Below are 21,999 nucleotides of genomic sequence, written 5' to 3' on the forward strand. Positions count from 1 at the left end.
CTGATTGAATGCCTCCCAGGTGGGGTTGAAGTGTCCTGTGTATGGCCTCATAAGCCACGGCTGCAGGGGATATGCTGCATCTGCCACTATGCAGAACGGCATGGTGATGTTCTCTGCCACCAGGATCACCCGCTCGGGGACAAAGGTTCTGGCCCCCATGCGCCAGCAGAGGCTGGGGTTCTGGAAGACCTGGGCATTGTGGGTACGGCCGGCCCCACCACATAGATGTCAGTGAACTGGCCCCTCACATCCACCAGGACCTGGAGCACCACCAAATGGTAGCCCTTCCTGTTGACGTGCTGGCTGGCGCTGTGTGGCGGGGCGCGGATGGGGATGCGTGTGCCATCCAAAGCGCCGATACAATTCGGAAAGCCCAGGTCCTGGAAGCTGGTGATGGTGTTGTCCAGATCCCCCAGGCAGACGACCCTATGCAGCAGCATCACATGGATGGCTCTGATGACCTGCAGGGAGGGGAGGGGGACACGTGCTCTAATGCAGGTGTGGTGGCCATCTCTCCCCGCCTCAGGCCCATTCTGCCCTCCTCCCATCCACTCCCTGCCCCATCCAGCGCCCCGGTCCCCTCCCATCCAGTCCCCGCCCCATCCTGCCCCCTTCCAATCCGTCCCCTTGCAGCAGTGGGTTCCCCTCGCCCCAGCCCCCCACCCATGGGGGACACGTGACCCAGCTCCACCTTACCTCCATAAGTACAGCCCTGATGGTGGCCTTGCCCACCCCGAACTGTTGTCCCATGGAGCAGTAGGAGTTCAAGGTGGCGAGCTTCCAGATGGTGATAGCGACCCATTTCTCCAGGTTGAGGGCTGGCTGCATGCAGGTGTCCTGGTGCTGGAGTGTGGGGGCGAGCCAGTGGCAGATCTCCTCGAAGGTCTGCCTTGACATTAGGAAGTTCTGCAGCTACCTTTCCTCGCCCCACTCCCCCAGCGCCACATGCTCCCACCAGTCCGTGCTGCTGGGGTGAGTCCAGGGGCATCAGGGCCCTTGGAGGGGTGCCCAGTGGTGCCCCGGGTGGGGGAGCCTCACAGCCCCAGGGTGACCGCCCAGCCAACTGATGAGAATGGGTGCAGCTGCGGCGATGGTGCACAGCATAATGAAGGTGTCCTCCTGCAGGAGCTGTCGCTGTGCCTCCATCGTGGGCATGGGTGGGCTCTGCCAGGCAGGGAAAGGCTGGGCAGCACTCAGCTTGTGCGGAGGAGAGGGTGGAGGGAGGGGCCCTTTAAAGGGGGTGGCTGGCTGCAGCCCCGAAGGGCTTGTAAGCCATGGGACCCCCATCCGTGGCATTTCCTGCCTCCCTTCTTTTGAAAGAGGGCTTGGAGCTGTGTGGACGCTCTCTTTCGAAAGACCTGCGGCGGCACTTTGAAAGAGCAGATCGAAATGCTGATCCGATAATGGCAGCGGGTGCTCCCTTTCAACAGCCGCTATTTTGACTGCTGAACTTCAATTTTCGCCCTTTCGAAAGGGCGCTCACATGTAGACCCAGCTAATGTGTTTAGCTTTTTAGAAACAGTAGCCCAAGATACCCAGTTTTTGTATTGCTACAATAATCACAATTCAACAAAATATAACAACCAGCCATAGCTGTTATCAAAATACCTTCTTTAGTTATTTACAAGATTGAACATAGAATCTGATAGAAAATATCTAATATATCATGTGAGCACCTGGACATGCCAATGTACATTATTACTATAGAATGTTAAACAGGAGGGGGTTGTTCAACATAAATATAAATGTGGACCTTCAGCCCTTCTCTTGGGTAAGTATTTCACTGGCTAAAAGGATTTACTGGTGCTTGGTTACCAGGAAAACACAGTCTACATTTTTCCTTTCTTGATTTCATCCCATTCCAGTTAATTAGAAAAATAATTCCTTTCTCTCTTCAGTGTTCACCTTCACATATTTCTACTTGGAGTGCTTGCTCAGAACTATTCAAGCTATATGTGTGCACACTGCAGTCCCTCCCCCGCCCCACTGGTTGGCCTGCATCGCACCCCCCCACCAGGGCAAAGCTGGTGTCTGGAGTGCATTGCTCCCTGAATCTTGGCACCAGGGAGCAGCCGAAAGCCACCCCCTGCCCACAGCCCCCCTCCTCTCAACCCCTTGTCCTGAGTCCAGCTCCTGCATGCCCTGCCTTGAGTCCTGCACCCCAACTGTCTGCCCTGTCCCACTCTTTCCAAGCCTCTGCCCTGACTGCTGCACCCCAACCCACTGCCCTGAGTCCCACACCCCAGCCCTGCCCAGAATCCTTCCTCGCCCCCATTCCCTGACTCCTGCACCACCCACATCACCAGCCCCCTACCCTGAAGGACCCAAGCAACGCTGGGTAAGTCTTCTAGTAAGCTATATGTGAAGAATTTAGAGCATAGATTTTGCCCACTTGATAACATTAGATGTTTTGGTTTTGCTTGATTCACAGTTTGAAAATTTAGAACCAGACCTTCTTGGTCTGCTGAACAGTGCATTGCTATCAAGTAGTCACTAATACCTCTCTCCCCGATCCCCATTTCTAGTCCGCATCCACACCAGCAGGTTCTTTTGGAAAAATCAGGCCCATTTTTGAAAGAACACATGGAGTGTCCACACACAAAATGAGCTCTTTCAATCTGAAATGGAAAGAATGCGGATCTTCTTCCAGAAGCTGTCTTCTGCTCTCGGATCAGGAAGAACCCTTCCTTTTGAAAGCTTCTTTTGATGCTCCATGGGCCCTTTTTTGGAAAAAGCAGCCCTCATGGTGCTGGATTTTTCGATCCCTGGTTGATTCTTTCGAATAAGCAGTGGCTGTGTGGACACTTTCTATCAAAAGAGTGGATCAATCATTTGATCTGATTTTTTTGTGTGTGGACATGCTTTTCCAAAACATGATCTTCTGGAAGACCAGCTTTTGAAAGATTGCTGTAGTGTAGACACAGCCCTAGTGTCAGAGTAGCCTTAAGGTTGCATTAATTTACACTTGACTGCCCACAACCTCAAGACAAGTACTGACTTCCAGGGATTGCTAACGCCTAGAGGCACACTGGTTACACTCCTTTTTTCCTGGGCTAGATGCCTAAACTGGGAGGGGATGCAAGAGATGTAGGAACTACAGTTGTGAATCTATGCCAGCCAGGAATTCCCATGCGGAAAAGACACCTCACTGGGACTGAATCCACCATGCAAACTCTATTGTGCTCCATTGACAAAAGCAAGGAGTAATAAGGCTGTAGTTGTGATAAAATTCATATTTTGCATTAATATTTCAAAACATTTAAGTGCCGCTGATACCCTATAAACAGTTACATACAAGAGCAAGTAAGCACACCAGTAATTCATACTGTTCCATTAATAGTTTGTCATAACTTTCTGTTTCTGACCATATATTACTCATCCACTCTTACCATTCATTGTATTCAGTGATGTCTTTATGTAAAAGGGGAACAGTTTAAACTTTACAAAATTATTTTTAACGCACGAGATTTTGCAGTTCTAATAACTAAGTTGAGCACCATGACTGAGCTTGATTTTTAATCCAATTACTGATTGACTACTGAAAGAGAGAGCTGTCAAAGTGAGGAGATGGGGAGAGAAAGGGGAGAAAGTTAAACAAGGGAACAAATTAATTCCAGCCATCTACAGGCAGCTTTTTTTCCTAACCTTGCTTTGGTATGGGTATGAGAAGAGTGAAGAAAACAATTCCTTGTCACATTCTTATAAAATCTAGTGCTTTTACATCTGTATGTCCTAATCATCTTATTTCAGACAATTCACAGCTGAATTTTGTCCTAATGACAGTGCAAGATCACTGGTTTCAATGAGGTTGCACTAGTATAACTGAGAAGAGCAACAAAAATTACAAGTCTAGAAAACATGACCTATGAGGAAAATTGAAACAACTGGGTTTTAGTCTGGATAAAATCAAACGGACGGGAGGCCTAACAGCTTCCATGTACATAAAAGGTTGTTCAGGGAGGAGCAGGAATAAAAATTGTTCCCCTTAACTTCTGAAGCTAGAAAAAGAAGCAATTATCTTAAATTTCAGCAAGGGCAGTGTAGAATGGACATTAGGAAAAACTTCCTGGCTGGAATAAATGAATGAATATATTATCAATGGAGGCTGTGGAATCTCCATCATTGGAGATTTTTATGAGCAGGTGTTTTCCTGATGGGTGTTTGTCTAGAAAATACTAAGTCCTGCCCTGACTGCAGGAGACTGGACTAGACGACCTCTTGAGGTTCCTTCCAGTGCTATGATTCTACGATGGTGTATCATGTTTAACCCTATGATTCACCCCAGCGTTCACCCAGATGGTAAACGTGGTTACCCTTGTCTCCTGTCAATATCAATAGGTTTAAAATTTTGTTCATTAGTGTGTGTTTTAACAAGACAGAGAGGGCAGCGGTGGGCAAAATGTGAGAGTAAATGTAACTGTGGATTTTCAGGACCTGTCCTGGTCAGTCCCTTGCAACTGTGTAGGGAGTTGCATATGGGGAGCACAAACATTTTCTGTGTGGTCTCCTCAAATCCATTCTGCTTTGTGTGGTGTCCTGCACCTGGAGAGAGATGAGGGGGGATTTGCCACTGACATGGTTCAACTATTGAATAAAAGATATGGAAAATACCTATTTTAATGTTGCTGCTAAAAACAGATTTTTCCCACTATTTTACCAGCAAAATGCTTCTTTATTCAATTAACAGAATGAAATATAGACATTAGAATTTCCCAAGGTGATGGTGGGGGGGAGGATAGCTCAGTGGCTTGAGCATTGGCCTCCCAAACTCAGGCTTATGAGCTCAATCCTTGAGGAGGCCATTTAGGGATTGGGGCAAATAGCTGTCAAGGGATGGCACTTGCTCCTGCCAGGAGGGCAGGGGACTAGACTAGATGACTTCCCAAGGTCCCTTCCAGTTCTAGGAGATGGGTACCTCCAATTATATATAATAATTTTAATAGTATGCCAGGGGCAGGACTAGATTATTTTTAAATTCCTTTCCCTTGGCTCACTTGTTTTTTCCCTAGAATGCAAGAATTAATTTATCCACACAAGGGACAAGCCACCAACAGCAATAACTTGTCTAACATGAAACCATGGATGAGTTCTGCATTTAGAGGGACCTACTACAATGGGGCCCTGAGTCATAATTAGGACATACAAATAGTAATAACTCATACAACCAGCTAGTAGATGGTGAGTCCCATAGAGCAGTATTACATTCACCAAGGTTTCCTTACTGAGTTTCTCAGGAAGAAGGGGTTTATAACCCTGTCTCTTGTGGAGCGATGAGAATGTCTGTCTTTGATTTTCCTCTTGGGCTTCAAGTAGTCACTTATTCCATGGTTTGTTTGGATGCGGGTCATTGTGGTTCAACATCTGTGTGGCAAGTTGAGACCAGCAGGACTGCTTGTTGGGACAGTAATAATGTGCTTGTTTAGACACTTTCCTATGTTATTGCTGGAATCCGAGATATCAGATGGACGTGTGGTCCACAGTGGTTTTTGTAGTTTCAGGTATTGGGATACATTGTCTATGACCCACAGGGTGGGATTTTCTGGGCAGTCTTCAGTGCACTAGACAGTGGTCCTCAATGAGGCAGAGAATAGGGGATCAGTAAAATAGTCAACATTGGCACTGGGGGAATGCAGGAGATTGTATTGTCCATCCACTGTCTTAGTGAAACAGGCCATTCTGCTTTTCTGAAGTTTCAGTAGAGCACTGGTTTAGAGTAGAGCACTGGGATTTGCACAGCAATTTTAAACAGGATTGGTCTTTGGTGGCTGTTTGGGAAGTCATCAAAGATCTGTGATGTGGGTATTGGTGTGCCTCCATCGACTTTAGATAGGGAAGGAGGTGGCAGCCATGCTAGTGCCCCTCCTGGCTCCCCTGAGGCACAGGGAGCCAGGAACAGGGCAGCAGCTGTCCGAGTGGGTTCCTGACTCCCTGCCCCTCGGGGAGCCAGGAAGGAGGCAGCCGTGGTGCAGGTGCTCCTCCTGGCTTCCCTGAGCCTCAAGGATCCAGGAAGGAGTCAGCTGCAGTGCCAAGGCTCCTCCCAGTTTCCCTGAGGTGCAGGGAGCCAGGAACTGGGAGGCAACCATAGGGGTGGGTTCCTGGCTTCCCCGCGCCTTGGGGAGCCAGGAAGCTAAAGGCAGCCACTCCTGCCTCCCAACATAGCTCTCCCTCTACAGGACCCCCGGTGTGTCCAGAGATGACATGAGTACGTGCTCTCCACGTGCTCTCCGGCCAGCAACTGCACCTGTGCACCAGCAGGGGGCCGGATGTGGGCCAATTAGTCCCTCTTAAAATAAGTCCGGGTGCCTTTTTTGGAGCCCGAAATACAGGACTGTCCCGCCAAAACGGGACAGATCGGCACTCTAGCGTTAGAGATGAATGTCAGGTTAGGACAGTATTGTCTGCTCCATCTTGCAGCGTGGAGAGTGGTGCACCGTGCTGCATTAGAAAGCTAGAGCATATCATTTGTCAACCCCCACCATTTCATTTCTTCAATTGCCACGTTGTTTTCTGCACAGCCCCACTATGTACAAAGAAGTACTGTAGAGAGCCCCAAACGCATAACAGCTTGAATGTGACTACCTTCAAACTGACTGTTTCCGCAGGGGGAATTGGTGTCAGCATGGCTCTGTACTTTCCTTCTTCCAACATAATTTATTTCTCATGCCTAATTCATTTGTTGTTAAAGATACTAAACAGTAATCCCCAAATAAACCACACTGGGTTTCAACTGAATTAACCCAAGTTTAAAGTCTGTGGTTCTTTGTTCTCAAATTAACAAACTTTTCTTTGGGGAAAAAGGTTTGTAGGACCATTGTCTAGAATCATTCCAGCAATAAGTTAGTCATATAAACAGCAAGTGAATGGTACATTTTTAAACCTCTTGCCTTGGAGTCAAATCCAGGGCCAGAACAGATAGCCCACTGTGCTTTCTGCGCGAGAGGGGTGGGAGCCAGAGGACTGGGTTTGGCTAAAAATGCTCGGCTGTGAGAAACGGCTGTGTTGAAAGGAGGACACATTTTAACGGGGCAAAGATAGTTTCCTGCTTGGTTGCCCCCTCGAGGGAGCTCTCTTTTTTCAAGGGGGATTTAAACGCCTCTTTGTCTAGCCCCCACGGAGAGGGGAAGGTACCTCTCAGTCACTTCCTTTTGTACGAGGCGGTTAGTTGAGTTGGAAGCAGCAAGCTGCCCGGGGCTCTGCTTTCCATTTGCTCCGCGGGAGGAAATGCAGCCGGCTTGAGCCCTTTCTGCCGCGGTGGGGGAAGTTTGCCGACGGGGAGGGGGCGGGCAGCGGCCAGGGAGTGCAGCCGGCCTGGCAGGGGCTGCCACTCACAAAGGCGGGGGAGCCTGTGAAACGAGTTCGGTTTGAATGAGCCCGAGGGGGTGGTTCGCAGCCGGACCGGGCAGAACCCACCTCCTTGCGCCTTGGCTCTGGGGGGACGCGCCTCTCCTTTCCCCCGCGCCGGGCGGCGCTGGGCGGGCGGCTGGTTGGCTCTCAGGCTGGGCGCAGCTCTAAAGCCAGAGCTGAGGGCGGCAGAGGTTATGGGCGTGCTGCGGGAGGAGGGAAGGGGGCCGGCCGGCCGATCGCCGCGGGCAGCTGAGCGCCGGCAGCCCAGGCTGTGTGTGTGTCTGAGGGCGGGGGGGGGTTGGCCGGCCTGGCGGGCGCAGCTGCTCCCCCGCCAGCTGTACAGGGACGAGCCTCACGCGCCTCCCCCTCGCTGCGCCCCAGCGAAAGCTGAGAGCGCGGCGCTCTCCCGAGGGACGCGGGGGCGGGGGTCCGGGACAAGCAGCGGCTTATCCTTATGGAAGTTCCTGCAGCCGCAGGTCAGGCCATCCCCTCCTCCCCGCCGCGGCCGAGGAGCGGCTGGAGGAGGAGCCGGGCTCTCCGGCCGGGCGCTGGCAGGGAAAAGGAGCGGGGCTGCCGCTAGAGCGCTCAGTGCGTGGCGGGGCCCGGCGGCTGAGCCCCAGCCAACTTTCCGCCAGCCCGCCAAGTGCCGCTGCCGCCCGCCGGGCCTCGGGCTGCGAGCCGCGACCCCTAGCGCCGCGCGGGGTGGGCGCCGCCGGGGCAGCTGGGCGCCGGAGCAAAGGGGGCCGAGAGGAGGCTGTCGGGGGGCGACTCTGCCAGGTCGGGGAGCGCGTGTGTGCGAGGCCCCGCGCCCGGCGAGACCATGCTGTGCCGCGGCTCCGGCGCGAGGCTGCTGGGCGCGCTGCTCCTGGCCCTGGCCGGGCTCTTCCTCGGCAGGGTGCCCGGGGCCCGGGGCGCCGCCTGCGAGCCCGTCCGCATCCCGCTTTGCAAGTCCCTGCCCTGGAACATGACCAAGATGCCCAACCACCTGCACCACAGCACCCAGGCCAACGCCATCCTGGCCATGGAGCAGTTCGAGGGGCTGCTGGGCACCCACTGCAGCGCCGACCTGCTCTTCTTCCTCTGCGCCATGTACGCGCCCATCTGCACCATCGACTTCCAGCATGAGCCCATCAAGCCCTGCAAGTCGGTGTGCGAGCGGGCCCGCGCCGGCTGCGAGCCCGTCCTTGTCAAGTACCGCCACGCCTGGCCCGAGAGCCTGGCCTGCGAGGAGCTGCCGCTCTACGACCGCGGGGTCTGCATCTCCCCCGAGGCCATCGTCACAGCCGAGGGAGCCGGTGAGTACAGCGCCCGTGCCGCCCGGCCCGTCCTCCTTCCCGACCGCGCCCGCGCAGCCCGGCCTTGCCTGTTCCCCTCCCCTCCCCTCCCCTCCCGAGCCCGGCCGTTCTTCTCTTGCTCCCCCTGCAGCCCACGCTGCGCCCCGTTTAAGCTCAGCCCGCCTCCCTTCCTGCCCCTGCCCCAAGAGCACAGCTCATCCCCTCCCTGCTCGCACCCCAGGAGCGCGGCCCGTGCCCCTTCTCATCTGATCCTGCGTTAGGCCGGGGGTTGGACTCGATGTTGAGATTCCTTCCAGCCCTAGGATTCTATGATAAGCCGGTTCAGCCAGCTGCATGGGGATTCTCTGATGGCAAGAGGGGCACCTAGGTAAGACTGAGACAAGGTAGACTGACCTGCACCACCGTGATCACCTTTATAGCTCCAAGCAAAGGGAACAGGGCCAATGAAAAAAAAAACGTAGCTACAGAGCTGTGGTGCTCTAGAAAGGCCTCTTGGAGGCCGCCGCAGCTAGATATAACTTAGAGCAGGGGTTCCAATCTTTATACTAGTACAGCCCCTCCAGCCCCCCCAACCATTTGTGGATCCCCCAATCACCCCCAAACCATTCGTGGACCCCCATCAAAGCCAATTCTAGCCACTATGTACACTTCATTAAATAAAAAAGGAAATAACAGCACAGATTTTGGATCAGCAATTGGACATTATTGGACGATCAAAACAAACAAGCAGGTATGTCGCACTTTAAGGACTCTGTTGCTCTTCTATCTGATTTGCCAGCAATGATAACAATTTTTCTAATTTGTTGACCTTGATAACAATTTGTAGACCTTTGTGCTTTATATATTGAGTCTGTTCTGGTAGGGCTGTAGGTTTGAAGAAGTGGGTCTGTCCCACGAAAGCCCATCATCTAATAAATTATTTTGTTAGTCTTTAAAGTGCTACTGGACTGCTTTTTTGCTTTGATAGAATGCATCCACATCCTTTCTATACTGGGGGGCCCTGGAACTGGGCACAATACTCCAGATGTGGCCTTGACAGTGCCGAATAGAGGGGAATAATAGCTTCTCTAGATCTTCTCTAAAATGCATTTTCTAATACAGCCCGATATTCCATTAGCCTTCTTGGATACCAGGGCACACTGTTGACTCAAATCCAGCTTCGCATCCACCATGATCCCCAGGTGCTTTTCTGCTGCACTGTTGCTTAACCAGTTGGTCCCCCCTCATAACAGTGCTTGGGATTCTTCCATCTCAAGTGCAGGACTCTGTACTTGTCCTTGCTGAACCTCATCAGGTTTCTTTTGGCCCAAACCTCCAATTTATCTAGGTCGCTCTGGACTCTATCCCTACACTCCATCATATCTACCTGCCACCGTAGCCTAGTGTCATCTGCAAATTTGCTGAGAGTGCAATTCGTCCCCTCATTCAGGTCATTAATAAATATATTGAACAGTATCAGCTCTAGAACCGATTGTTGAAGTACTCCCCTTGAATCTGACTGCCAACCAGACATTGAGTCATTGATCACTCGACCATCTAGCCCTCTTTCTCTCCACCTTACAGTCCATTTATCCAATTTATATATCCTTAACTTATGGGCAAGAATATTGTGGGAGACTGTATCAAAAGCTTTGCTAAATTCAAGGTATATGTCATCCATTGACTTCCCCATGTCCACAGAGCCTCATCAGAGAAGATAATCAGATTGGTCAGGCATGACTTGCCCTTAGTGAATCCATGTTGGCTGCTCTTGATCACTTTCCCCTCTTCCATGTGCTTCAAAATGGATTCCTTGAGGATCGCCTCCATGATTTTTCTGGGGACTGAAGTACAGCTGACCAGTTTCCAGTTCCCTGGAATGACTTTCCTTTTTTAAAGATGGACACTACTACTTCTCATGATCTCCATGTGTTTTCAACAATAATGGCCAAATGCTCTACAATGACATTTGCCATTTCCCTCAGCACCCTTGGATGCATTAAATCCAGACCAATGTCTAGCTTTTCTAAATAGCCCTTACCCTATTCTTTCCCCAGTGACAGCTTCCCAGCTCCTTCCCATACTGCATTGCTTAGTGCCGTAGTCTGGGAGCTGGCCTTGTCCCTGAAGACAGAGGCAAAAAAAAGCCTTGAGTACTTCCCATATCATCTGTCACCAGCTTACCTCCCTCACCCAGTAATGGCCCCACACTCTCCCTTACCAGCTTCTTATTGTTAACCTATCTGCAAAAACCCTTCTTGTTACCCTTTGCATCCCTTCCTAGTGGCTGTTCCAATTGTGCTTTCACCTTCCTGCTTACTCCCCTGAAGTCTCCAGCAGTAGAATTATACTCCTCCTTAGTCATCTGTCCAAGTTTACACTTCTTGTACGCATCTTTTTTGAGTTTAAGCTCACTAAGCATTTCCCTGGTAAGCCGAGCTGGTTGCCTACCATATTTGCTTTTCTTACTGCACATCAGGATTTTTTTGTTTTTTTTTCTGTGCCTTCAGTAAGGCTTCTTTAAAAAACTGCCAGTTATCCTGAATACCTTTCTTCTTCATATCATAGAATCCTAGGGCTAGAAGGGACCTCAGGAGGTCATTGAGTCCAGCCCATGCCCAACGCAGGATCAACCCCAATAAGTTATCCCATCCAGGACTTTTTCAAGCAGAGACATAAAAACTTCTAGGGATGGAGACTCCACCTCCTCTCTAGGCGACACATTCCAGTGCTTCACCACCCTCCTGATGAAGTAGTTTTTCCTGATATGCAACCTAATCCTCTCCTTCTGTAACTTCAGACCATTGCTCCTTGTTCTGCCTTCTGTCACCAGTGAGAACTGTTTCTCTCCATCCTCTTTAGAGCTCCCCTTCAGAAAGTTGAAGGCTGCTGCTAAATCACCCCTCTGTCTTCTCTTCTGCAAACTAAATAAGCCCAAATCCCCCAGCCTCTCCTCATAGGTCATGCTCCAGCCCCTGAATCATTTTCATTGCCCTCCACCGAACCTGCTCCAGCACATCCACATCCTTTCAACACTGGGGAGCCCAACACTGGATGCAATAATCCAGATGTAGCCTCACCAGTGCCAAACAGAGAGGAACAACAACTTCTCTAGATCTGCTCAAAATGCTCCTCCTAATGCACCCCAGTATGCCATTAGCCTTTTTGGCTACAAGGGCACACTGTTGACTCAAATCCACTCTTGCATCCACCATAATCCCTGGGTCCCTTTCTGCTGTACTGCTGCTGAGCTAGGTGGTCCCCAGCCTATAACAATGCTTGGGATTCTTCCGTCGCAAGTGCAGGACTCTACACTTCTCCGTGTTGAACTGCGTCAGATTTATTTTGGCCCAATACTCCAATTTATCCAGGTCACTCTGAATCCTATCTCTACCCTGCAATGTATCTACCTCTACCCCTCGCTTGGTGTCAGCCTCAATCTTGCTGAGGGAGCAATCCAGTCCCTTGTCTAGATCATTAATAAAGGTGTTGAACAACACTGGCTCCAGAAACAATCCTTGGGGCGTTCCACTTGAAACTGACAACCATGTAGATATTAAGCCATTGACCCATTGGGCCCAACTGTCAAGCTAGCTTTCTGTCAATCTTATAGTCCATGAATCCAATCCATACTTCCTTAACTTATGAGCAAGAATGTTGTGGGAGACTGTATCAAAAACTTTGCTGAAATCAAGGTGTGTTACATCCACTGACTTTGCCATGTCCACAGAGCCTGTTACTTTATCATGGAAGCTAATCAGATTGGTGTGGCAGGACTTGCCCTTGGTGAATCCATGTTGACCAGTTTTCGTCACTTTCCCCTCTTCCAAGTGCTTCAAAATAGATTCCTTGATCATCCTCTCCATGATATTTCTGGGGACTGAGGTAAGGCTGACCAGTCTAGAGTTCCCTGGATTGTCCTTCTTTCCTTTTTTAAAGATGGGCACAACATTTGTCTTTTTCCAATCATCCTGAGTCTCTCCTGATCTCATAGAGTCTTCAAAGATAATGGCCAAAGGCTTGGCAATGACATCTGTCAATTCCCTCAGTCTGCCAGTTCCTTCAGTCTGTCTGCACCCTTGGGTGCATTCAGTGCAGACCCATGGATCTGTGTACATCTAGTTTTTCTAAGCAGCTCTTAACTCATTCCTTCCTTACTGAGGGCTGCCCTCTCACTTCCCATACTTCAGTGTCTAACACCATATTGTGGGAGCTGTCCTTGCCTGTGAAGACTGAGGCAAAAAATGTATGGAGTACTTCAGCTTTTCTTACATCATCTGTCACTAGGTTACCTCCCTCATCCGGTAATGGCCCCACACCTTCCCTGATAACCCTCTTATTGCTAACATGCCTGTAGAAACCTGTTTTGTTACCCTTTGCATCTCTTGCCAGCTGCAGTTGCAATTGTGCTTTCGCTTTCCTGATTACTGCCCAGCATGCTCCTGCCATATATTTATACTCCTCTTTAGTCAGCTGCCCACGTTTCCACTTATATGCATCCTTTTTGAGTTTAACCTGACTAAGAATTTCCCTGTTAAGCCAAGCTGGTTGCTTGCCATAATTACATTTCTTACTATGCATTGGAATTGTTTGTTCCTGTGCCTTCAGTAGGACTTTTTTAAAATACTGCCACTTCCCCTGAACTCTCTTCCCCTTCATATTCATTTCCTAAGGGATCCTAACCATGAGTTCTTTCAGGGAGTCAAAGTCTGCTTTTTTGAAATCAAGGGTCTGTATTTTACTGCTCCCCTTCTCTTCCTTTTGTCAGGATCCTGAAATCCACCATCTCGTGGTCTCTGCAGCCCAGGTTGCCACCCACTTCTATTCCTCCTACTAGTTCTTCCCTGTTTGTGAGCAGCAGGTTGAGTAGTGCATGGCCCCTGATCGGTTCCATCAGCCTTTGTACCACGAGGTTATCCCCAAAAGTCTCCAAAAACTTTCTGGATTGTCTGTGTGCTGCCGTATTGGTTTCCCAACAAATGTTTGGATGATTAAAATCTCCCATGAGAACCAGGGCCTGTGATTTGGAAGCTTCTCTTAGTTGTCTGAAGAAATCCTCAAATAACTGATCTTGCGGTCTAAAGCAGACGCCATCTACAACATCACCTCTGTTGCTTCCTCCTGTAAGCTTAACCCAAAGACACTCAATTGGCTTTTCTCCCTCCTTATACTGGAGTGCTGAGCTATCATACTGCTCCCTCACATACAGTGCAACTCTCCCTGCTTTTCTTCCCTCCCTGTCCTTCCTAAACAGTTTAAAACTTTCCATGACCGTGCTCTAGTTATGCGAGTCATCCCGCCAACTCTCCGTTATTCCAACCACCTCATACTTCTTAGTCTGTGCCAGGACCTCTAACTCTTCCATACTGTTTCCGAGGCTTTTTGCATTTGTGTACAAGTACCTTAGAGAAGTGGCTGATTGGCCCACTTTCTCCTTTTCTCCCAGGAATCCTACTTTGTCTTTCCCTACTCCTTCCCCACTTACCTCAAGGCTTGTGTCACCATCCCCCTGATGAACCTAGTTTAAAGCCCTCCTCACTAGGCTGAAGCCTGCACACAAAGATGCTCTTTCCTCTATTCTTTAGGTGGACCCCATTCTCTTCCAAGCAAACCTTGTTCACAGAACAGAATCCCATGGTCAAAGAAACCAAATCCCTCTCTGTCACACCACCTACGTAACCACGCATTTACCTCGGCACTTTGACAATCCCTATGTGGACCCCTTCTTTCCACAGGGAGAAGGACACCACTTGTGCTCAATATTCCTTGATCTTTCTTCTTAGAGTTGTGTAATTGGCAGTGATCTTGTCAGGGTCTCTCTTGGCTGTATCATTAGTTCCTACGTGGAGAACTAGGAAAGGGTAATAGTCGGCAGGCTTCATAATTTTTGGAAGAGACTCTGTAAAATCCCAGATTCTAGCTTCTGGCAAGCAGCAAACTTGCCGGGATTCTAGGTCTGGACGGCAGATGGATGACTCCATCTCTCTTAGGAGGGAGTCCATGACCGCCACCACCCATCTTCTTAGGGGTGGTGGTTACAGAACCCCCATCATTAGGACTACGCATCCCATGCATTAAAATCCGTGGGGTCTTCTGATCCATTCCCTGGAGGTATCTGCCCCAGTTATCTCCACGGTATCACCTGTGCAGAGAGACTAAAAGCGGTTGCTTAACTCCACTGGAATTGGGGAGACCTGAATTGGTTTTCTTCTCCTGGAGGTAACATGCTTCCAGTTTTCTTCCCTGTTTTGAACAGCCTGTTGTTCTAGCAGTACTAAATGGCGCCTTCTATCCGGAAAGTCTTTACCCTCTCTGATGGACCTGAGGGTTGATACTTGCGCCTCAAGTCCTCTAATCTTCTCATCCAAAATGGCAACCAGCTTGCTCTTGGGACATACAACATCCTGTCTGTTGTCCAGCAGGAAGGCAAACATAGCTTCCCAGGGGATCCTGCCCATCAGTTCTCTGAGAAAGTTGAACTCTGCTCTTCTGAAATCAAGGGTCTGTATTTTACTACTCACCTTCCTTCCTTTTGTCAGGATCCTGAAATCCACCATCTCATGATCACTGTAGCCCAGGCTTCCACCCTCTTCTGTTACCTCTACATCCCATGTTTGTGAGCAACAGGTCAAGCTGTGCACAGCTCATGCTTGGTTCCTTCAGCACTTGTACCAAGAAGTTATCCCCAACATCCTCCAAAAACTTTCTGGATTGTCTGTGTGCTGCTGTATTGGTTTCCCAACAAACGTCTGGGTGATTAAAGTCTCCCATGAAAACCAGGACCTGTGATTTGGAAGCTTCTCTTAGTTGTCTGAAGAAATCCTCGTCCACTTCATCTACCTGATCTGGTGGTCTATAGCAGACACCAACCACAACATCACATATGTTGTTTCTCCCTCTAAGCTTAATTTAAAGACTCTCAACTGGCTTTTCTCTCTCCATATACTGGAGCTCTGAGTGATCATACTGCTCTCTTACATACAGCATCACTCCTCCTTTCCTCCCCTGCTTGTCCTTCCTAAACAGTTTATACCCTTCCATGTCAGTGCTCCAGTTATGCGAGTCATCCCACCAACTCTCCATTATTGCAATCACCTCATACTCCTTTGACTGTGCCAGAGTCTCTAATTCTTCCTATTTGTTTCCCAGGCTTCTTGGCATTTGTGTATAAACACCCTAGATAACTAGGTGATTGGCCTACTTTCTCATTTCAAATCAGGGCTACTTTTTGTAGTCAGAACACTACAAAGCTGTCGTTGGTTGAGGGCTGGCTCTTTTAATCAAAAAAAGCTACCTTTTCTTGGAGTACAGAACCTGTTTAATAGTGCACAGCAAAATGACATACTAGAACAAACAATGGAGAAAGAAACCAATTTATTTCCAATTGAAAAAGCTGAGATAAGCTAAATTAGGCAATGGGTAATTTTGGGATTTGGCTAGGACTGGAATTTGGTCAAGGGTCTGATGCTAGAATCCTGAATGTTTACAAAGTGATCAATATCTCAGTGTTCATGTCATCAGAGACAAATACAGATCTCTGGTCACACTTGAAGATAAAATTAATGGTAGTATAAGTTAACTATTGGTGAGTGGTTTGACTTATATGCCAAAGTTGGCAGTAGAGGATGGTGTAGTGAGAAAAATTATTAACACTTGTAAGATAGAGCAGGTTTGCATCTGTGCATCATGTTACACCTATTTACTCTTCAGTTACTTGCTCAGTCTGTGACAGCTCTGGCTTTCAGACCTTGATGTGTAAGTTGCACCAGATTGCACCAATTTGTTAATGTGTTTTGTGTCACCTTTGGTGTCACCTTTTTGTTCTTTCTGACCCGTAACAAAGTGCTTTGGATGAAAGATGCTATAGATGTAACTCATTGCTATTGTCATCATTCTGTTGACCCTTACTTTTCATCCTTTTCCATATAAAGCAACTCCCATCATTCTCCAATCACATCTTATACCCTATTTCACAGCAGTCTTCTAGTCATGCACCCATTTAACCTTTCCCATTTGAACCCAGCCATTACTTCTTTCCCCTACCTGTATATTTTAGTCCCATACCAATACCTCTACTTCTACCTTTTACACTATCATTTCACTCCTTTTAACTCTTGTATTCCCTTCTACAGCCCTAAACCAATGCCTCAAGCAAACTCTAGTCCTGTTATTTCCGTAACTAACCCTTCTCCTCATCTCTAACCTTTCCAGCTCCACAGCTGTACCGCACATCTATCTCCTTGTCTGTCTATAGATCTGTTGTTGCTGCTTCTCTGGGCCGCAAATCTGCTGGAAGAATTTCAGTGAGGCTGGTTTTGAATTCCTGAATTAGGAATAGGTTTGTGAATGTCTCATTTTGAAGCACATTTACAGACTGTTTCCTTAGCAGTATTGAGATATTTTCAAAACTGCCTTAAAAATGGGTCCAAACTGTGTGAGGCTTGGCGAGTCAGCAGATATTTGAAAGCAGTAGCATTCAAAACTGAAGGGAGGAATTTTCTCTAAAATTGCCCCTGAGTTACCTATTGCTAAGGACCACAGTAGCACAATAATCTCTTTGAAAGAGGCTCATGTGAAATCCATGAATACCTCAGTGACTGGAAACCTGATGACACTCTTATTTCTGGGGTTTAAAAATTAAACCAACATACTATTCAGTGGACTGAAGGGATTCTCCTGGTGGTGGGAAAATAAATCCTCCCGTTTAAAAATATAATGGAATCTTCCCAATCTAGGAAGAGATAAGATGAGAATGTATATTATTCTGTAGGAGTGTGCCCAAGTAGAAAACATCATTAATACAAATAACAGACTAATTAAATGGTTCTTGTTCAAGGCATGTCTTCTAATTTTCTGTCCTCTCAGGAATGCACTTTCTGCACCTAGTATTGTTGATGAAATATAAATTTATCTTCATTACTGAAAAGATTTTAATAATCAAAATGAAAATATTAACCACAAAATAATAGTACTTTGAACAAAAGGTGTAATGAAAGTGTAGGGTTCACAGATTTCTTTCTGAACTTTGACTGGCTAAGGTAAGTATTATTCAACCCATTCTATAAAAGGGCAAATTAAGCATGGGGCTATTAAATGATGTAACTATGCTCATAGTCAAGTGACAGAGTCAGGAATAAAGCTCCAAAGCCCTGGTTCCAATTAATTTTCTCTACTCATGAGCCCTCTCTCTTGAACAACTCAGTGTACATATTCACAGTGAAATAACTCTGTAATCTATCCCATTGTAGAAAATGTGTTTGCAGAGTTCCTTTCAGTTAATCCACAACACAGCAAATAGTATTTTTAATTAAAATTTTGTTTCTTTACTCATATTTGTGCATGTGGATTGTCACTCCAAGTTGTTGGATTGCTAGGGTGAGATTTTCATCCTTAGCCTGTTAAAAGGATTGAACTGATGTTAAAGGTCCCTATTTGACCTGCTTCTGGTTGCAGGAGAATTCCACTGGCACATTTTCTAAGATGGGATAGAACATGAAGTTATTTAACACTTTATGAATATGTGAATATGTCTATTGTACATTGAGGAAGACAGCCATAAGTCTGCCTTCTGAAGATCCCTTTCTAAACCATGCTGTAAGAGAGCAGGGCTGGTAAGAAGGTGTCAGAAACAAAACCGCAGCACTACAGAGATTTGAGGCATCACTTCAGCCTACTGCTTCATCAGTGAAACCTACTGCTTTTACTTGGAACAGTAAGTTCTTTTACTAGAATCAGAGATTTATGTTACTAAAATAATAATAAATAAAAATAATGGCAATTAAAAACTGGCTCTTTCAGAGGGCTCAACAGCAACAAACATTGTCTTTAAGCTGAATCCCTCTCCTGCTTCTTCCCCTTCTCCCCACAACTCTCATCCCCCAGCAGAGCCTGTGGGCTGGATCTGGCCCTGACTTGCCTGGCTCTGGCACCAGCGGAGTGGGGAGCCTTGAGCCTCATGGACCAGAGCCAGGCAAGCAGGGGCTGAATTGGACCCATGGGCTGGGGGTTCCCCACCCCTCTGTGTTGCATCATAGAATATTAGTCCTCACTTCTGTCCCTGACTCTCTGTCTGACCTTGGGAAAGTTATTTCATCTGTAAAATGGGTGTAATTTACCCATCTCAGCAAGGTGTTATGCAACTTAGTGTAAACTATTTTAGTTTCTTACATGAAAAATACTGTAATGCTGTGATCCTGCAAAGGGTTGTATAGCTAGCACAGTGGAAGTCAGCTTAATGAATTAGTTTTGACTGACATCCCCTGAAGTGAAGTGTGTAACAACTTCAAGCTAAAAATCAGTTCAGATGCACTTGGCTTGATTCTTCTCTTGCTTATATCAAAGGAAACAAGCAAAATCCCCACTCAAATCAATGGGAATTACATTGCTTTAAAAACTTTATGGGACTGTGGGAAACTTGGCTACAACCATGATAATTGAAATCATATCAGATTATGGATGTTGCCAGATAAGAGAGTGCTGGATTAGAGAGGTTCAGCCTGTACAATTTGCCTAATTCACACTACAATAAGTTAATTATATATTTTTAATAGCATGCATTTTCTGTTGATTTTCAGAAAAGGCTTATTTTTATTTGCTTTTAAGAGGCGATCTTCATGCATTAGTTTAATAAAATTATAATAGGACAAAAGGAGGAAACAGTTCATAACACAAAGTAATTTACATATAGGGTAACTGTGCTTGCTAATTTGCACTCATCATTCTCACCAGCAAAGTTAATTTTGAGCTCTACACTCCCTGATGCACTTTTGCATAATTTGAAGTACAGTTGATGACGTGTGTCCTCTTGATGCACATTCTGAAAAATGCACATTCTTCCTTGATGTCGCACATGAGGTCAGTTTTCAAGCATATGTGACAATGGGTGTATGGGCCCCAAAAGGTCAGGGGACTGGCCCTAATTAACAAGTTAGATAATTCAGGTTTAATTGACCACTACATTAGTGGCCTTACGTAGATTTGCCTTATGCCAATATCCCTCATGTAATATTACTGGAGATCTTTTTAAGCTTGTCATCCTAACAAAATATTTCCATGCATCAGCTTATTTGATTATTTTCAGATACACTTTTCTTTAACACTGATCTAGCAGGCCTGTCTTTGCCACCTATTTTTTCGTTCCAGCAACCACATTTCTAGCTGCCATTTTCAGGAGACCCTTCAAAGTGTTAAACTTAATGACCAAGAGAACCCTATTAAATCATCTTGTTGAACTCTGTACTGAACAGGGAGTTATCCCATAAGCCATACTCCAGTTCCTTGTGTCCATTTGTGTTCCCATGAGCCTCTGTTACTGGAGCTTGAAATATTACCAGGTTCCCAATCACAAAATCTACTGATTTGCGACTGCTACAAAGATAATGAGGCCAGCCTGGGTGAGGGATGAGGCAATATCAAAGCCAAAAGCCCATTCTCCATTTCTGGGATGCAGGAGACTGTTTGGGTTCCTTCCATGACCCTGGTTAGGGCTTCTGTCTTTCCTATCCAGACTACAATATGACAGATTCTTTTTCGAGCGCTTGCTTATGTCCATTCCATGTATGTGTGTGTGTTCAGTGTGTATGCTTCGTCAAAAGTTTTCCCCTTAGCAGTACCTGTTGAGTCAGCAGGACATCCCTTGGAGTGGTGCCAGCATTTCATCCTATATATACCCCTGCTGGCTCCACGCCTCTTCAGTTCTTTCTTACTCTGGTGATGGTCATTGGAACATACTCTTGCCCTCAGCAAGTGTCCTCTAGTAGTCGTATATATAATTCTTATCTCAAGTTCTTTAGTTGTTGAGTACTTGTTAAGTGCTAGTAGTTGTTAGTTAGTTGTTAGTCATGGGCCACAATGTCCTTGTGCAGCAGGGCATGCCTGGCCCTCAGGGCTTTAAACCCTGCAGGAGCTCCTTGAGGCGGATGCTCTGCAGTGATCCTCATATGGCTTGCCTTAAGTGTCTGGGTAGGGCTCACTTGTCAGAGGCCTGCAAGATCTGCAGGTCCTTCAAGCCACGGACCAAGCACAAGCAGGAGCTGTGCCTTAAGATTCTCCTGACAGAGCCTGTCCCGTGCCTGTCACCAGAGTTGGATCCATCACCATCAACAAAGAGTGCACCGGCTTCGATGTGGGAGGCATCAGGACTTCTCTGTGCCTACCCGGCACCATGCAGGCCCTGGAACCGGTCTCAGTCCCCAGTGCCCCAGAAGAAAAGGAGTCCTAGTAGGAGCAAATTGCCTCACCGGCGCGGGTCCTCCATACACCCTCAAGTGGGGCACATGGTACCCTGAGGTGCTGAGCCCAGACCCAGTCAACCAGATGAAAGACAGAGCCCGGGCTGGGTGTCCAGCTTGGCAGGGAGTCTATTGATGCCGTCCGTTCCTGAGGCCTTTGAGACAGCCAGGGACCTTATTGAGCTCTCCCTCCTTCTCTGCTGGTACTGGGCTCAGGGGAAGACCATGGCCAAAGGCCAGTCAAGTAGTAGGATGGTGCATGCCTCGGTACTGGCACCATGTCGCTGACCAGAGTTCAGCACCTGCAGCATTAGCGGCAGCCTTGGCACAAGGGCAGCCTCTACTCCAGCCCATGTTCCCACACCTACCCTGGACCCAGTGTTGGGAGGGTGATTCCCGGCACTAAGGGCAGACTTGGCTGATCCGGGCCTGAGTAGGGTAATGCCTCCTCTGGTCCCCCTTCAGCACCAGGGGAAAACTGGAGTTGATGGCTCAGCATGCGCTGGTTGCCCCACTCACAGTCTTTGCCTCTGCTCCGCCATGGTTGGCATCAGAGTACTCCGTGGACTCTGGGGCAGAGTCTGCCTGGTCCTGTTGGTCCAGCTTGGGCCAGCATCATCATTAGCCTCAGCCTGGTCCCCTGCTGGGGCTTCAACACTCTTGATCCCTGCAGACCTCAGCCCTTCCCAGTGGCCTTCTGGACCTCAAGGGCTATCACCACAGCCAGGGCATGGAACCCTCCAGATCGGGCTCTGTTGTCTTGAGATCCAGGGTGCCACCTTTGGCAACCTCCTTGATGCACTCGCCTCAGTCAGGCCAGTTTTTTCCTCACCTTTTGTAGGCTGAGGGCTAGGTGGCCTGGACTCTGACAGGCCCTTCACTGTGTGTCTCTCAAGCCCTGTCACACGCTGAGGCCCTGGGAGACCTGGGTCAGGAAAGATCTTTGTCCTCTTCCTCTGATGCAGCCTTGGGAACCACCCTCCCCTCAATGCCCTCAATGGACTCCAGGGTGCACCAAGACCTCCTCCAGCGGTTGGCACAGAGCCTGGGCACGCGAGCCGAGAGAGTGTTGGAGGAGTCCAACCCAACAATGGACATCCTGCAACCAGACACCCCCTCTAGGGTGGCCCTCCCTATCAATAAGACGGTTG

General features: G+C 48.1%; 1 protein-coding gene across 1 annotated transcript in view; it reads left to right on the forward strand.

The window, feature by feature from the left end:
- The first annotated feature begins 7,705 nt into the window (after positions 1 to 7,705).
- The window catches only part of FRZB (frizzled related protein), a 59,427-nt gene continuing 45,133 nt past the window's right edge, over positions 7,706 to 21,999 (forward strand). The window contains exon 1 of the mRNA XM_075001469.1: positions 7,706 to 8,639. Within this exon, the coding sequence (XP_074857570.1) occupies positions 8,165 to 8,639 (475 nt within the window). The 5' untranslated portion in view covers positions 7,706 to 8,164. The remainder of the gene's footprint in view (positions 8,640 to 21,999) is intronic.

This window comes from Carettochelys insculpta, chromosome 8 (assembly GCF_033958435.1).
Source record: "Carettochelys insculpta isolate YL-2023 chromosome 8, ASM3395843v1, whole genome shotgun sequence".
Taxonomy (NCBI): Eukaryota; Metazoa; Chordata; order Testudines; family Carettochelyidae; genus Carettochelys; species Carettochelys insculpta.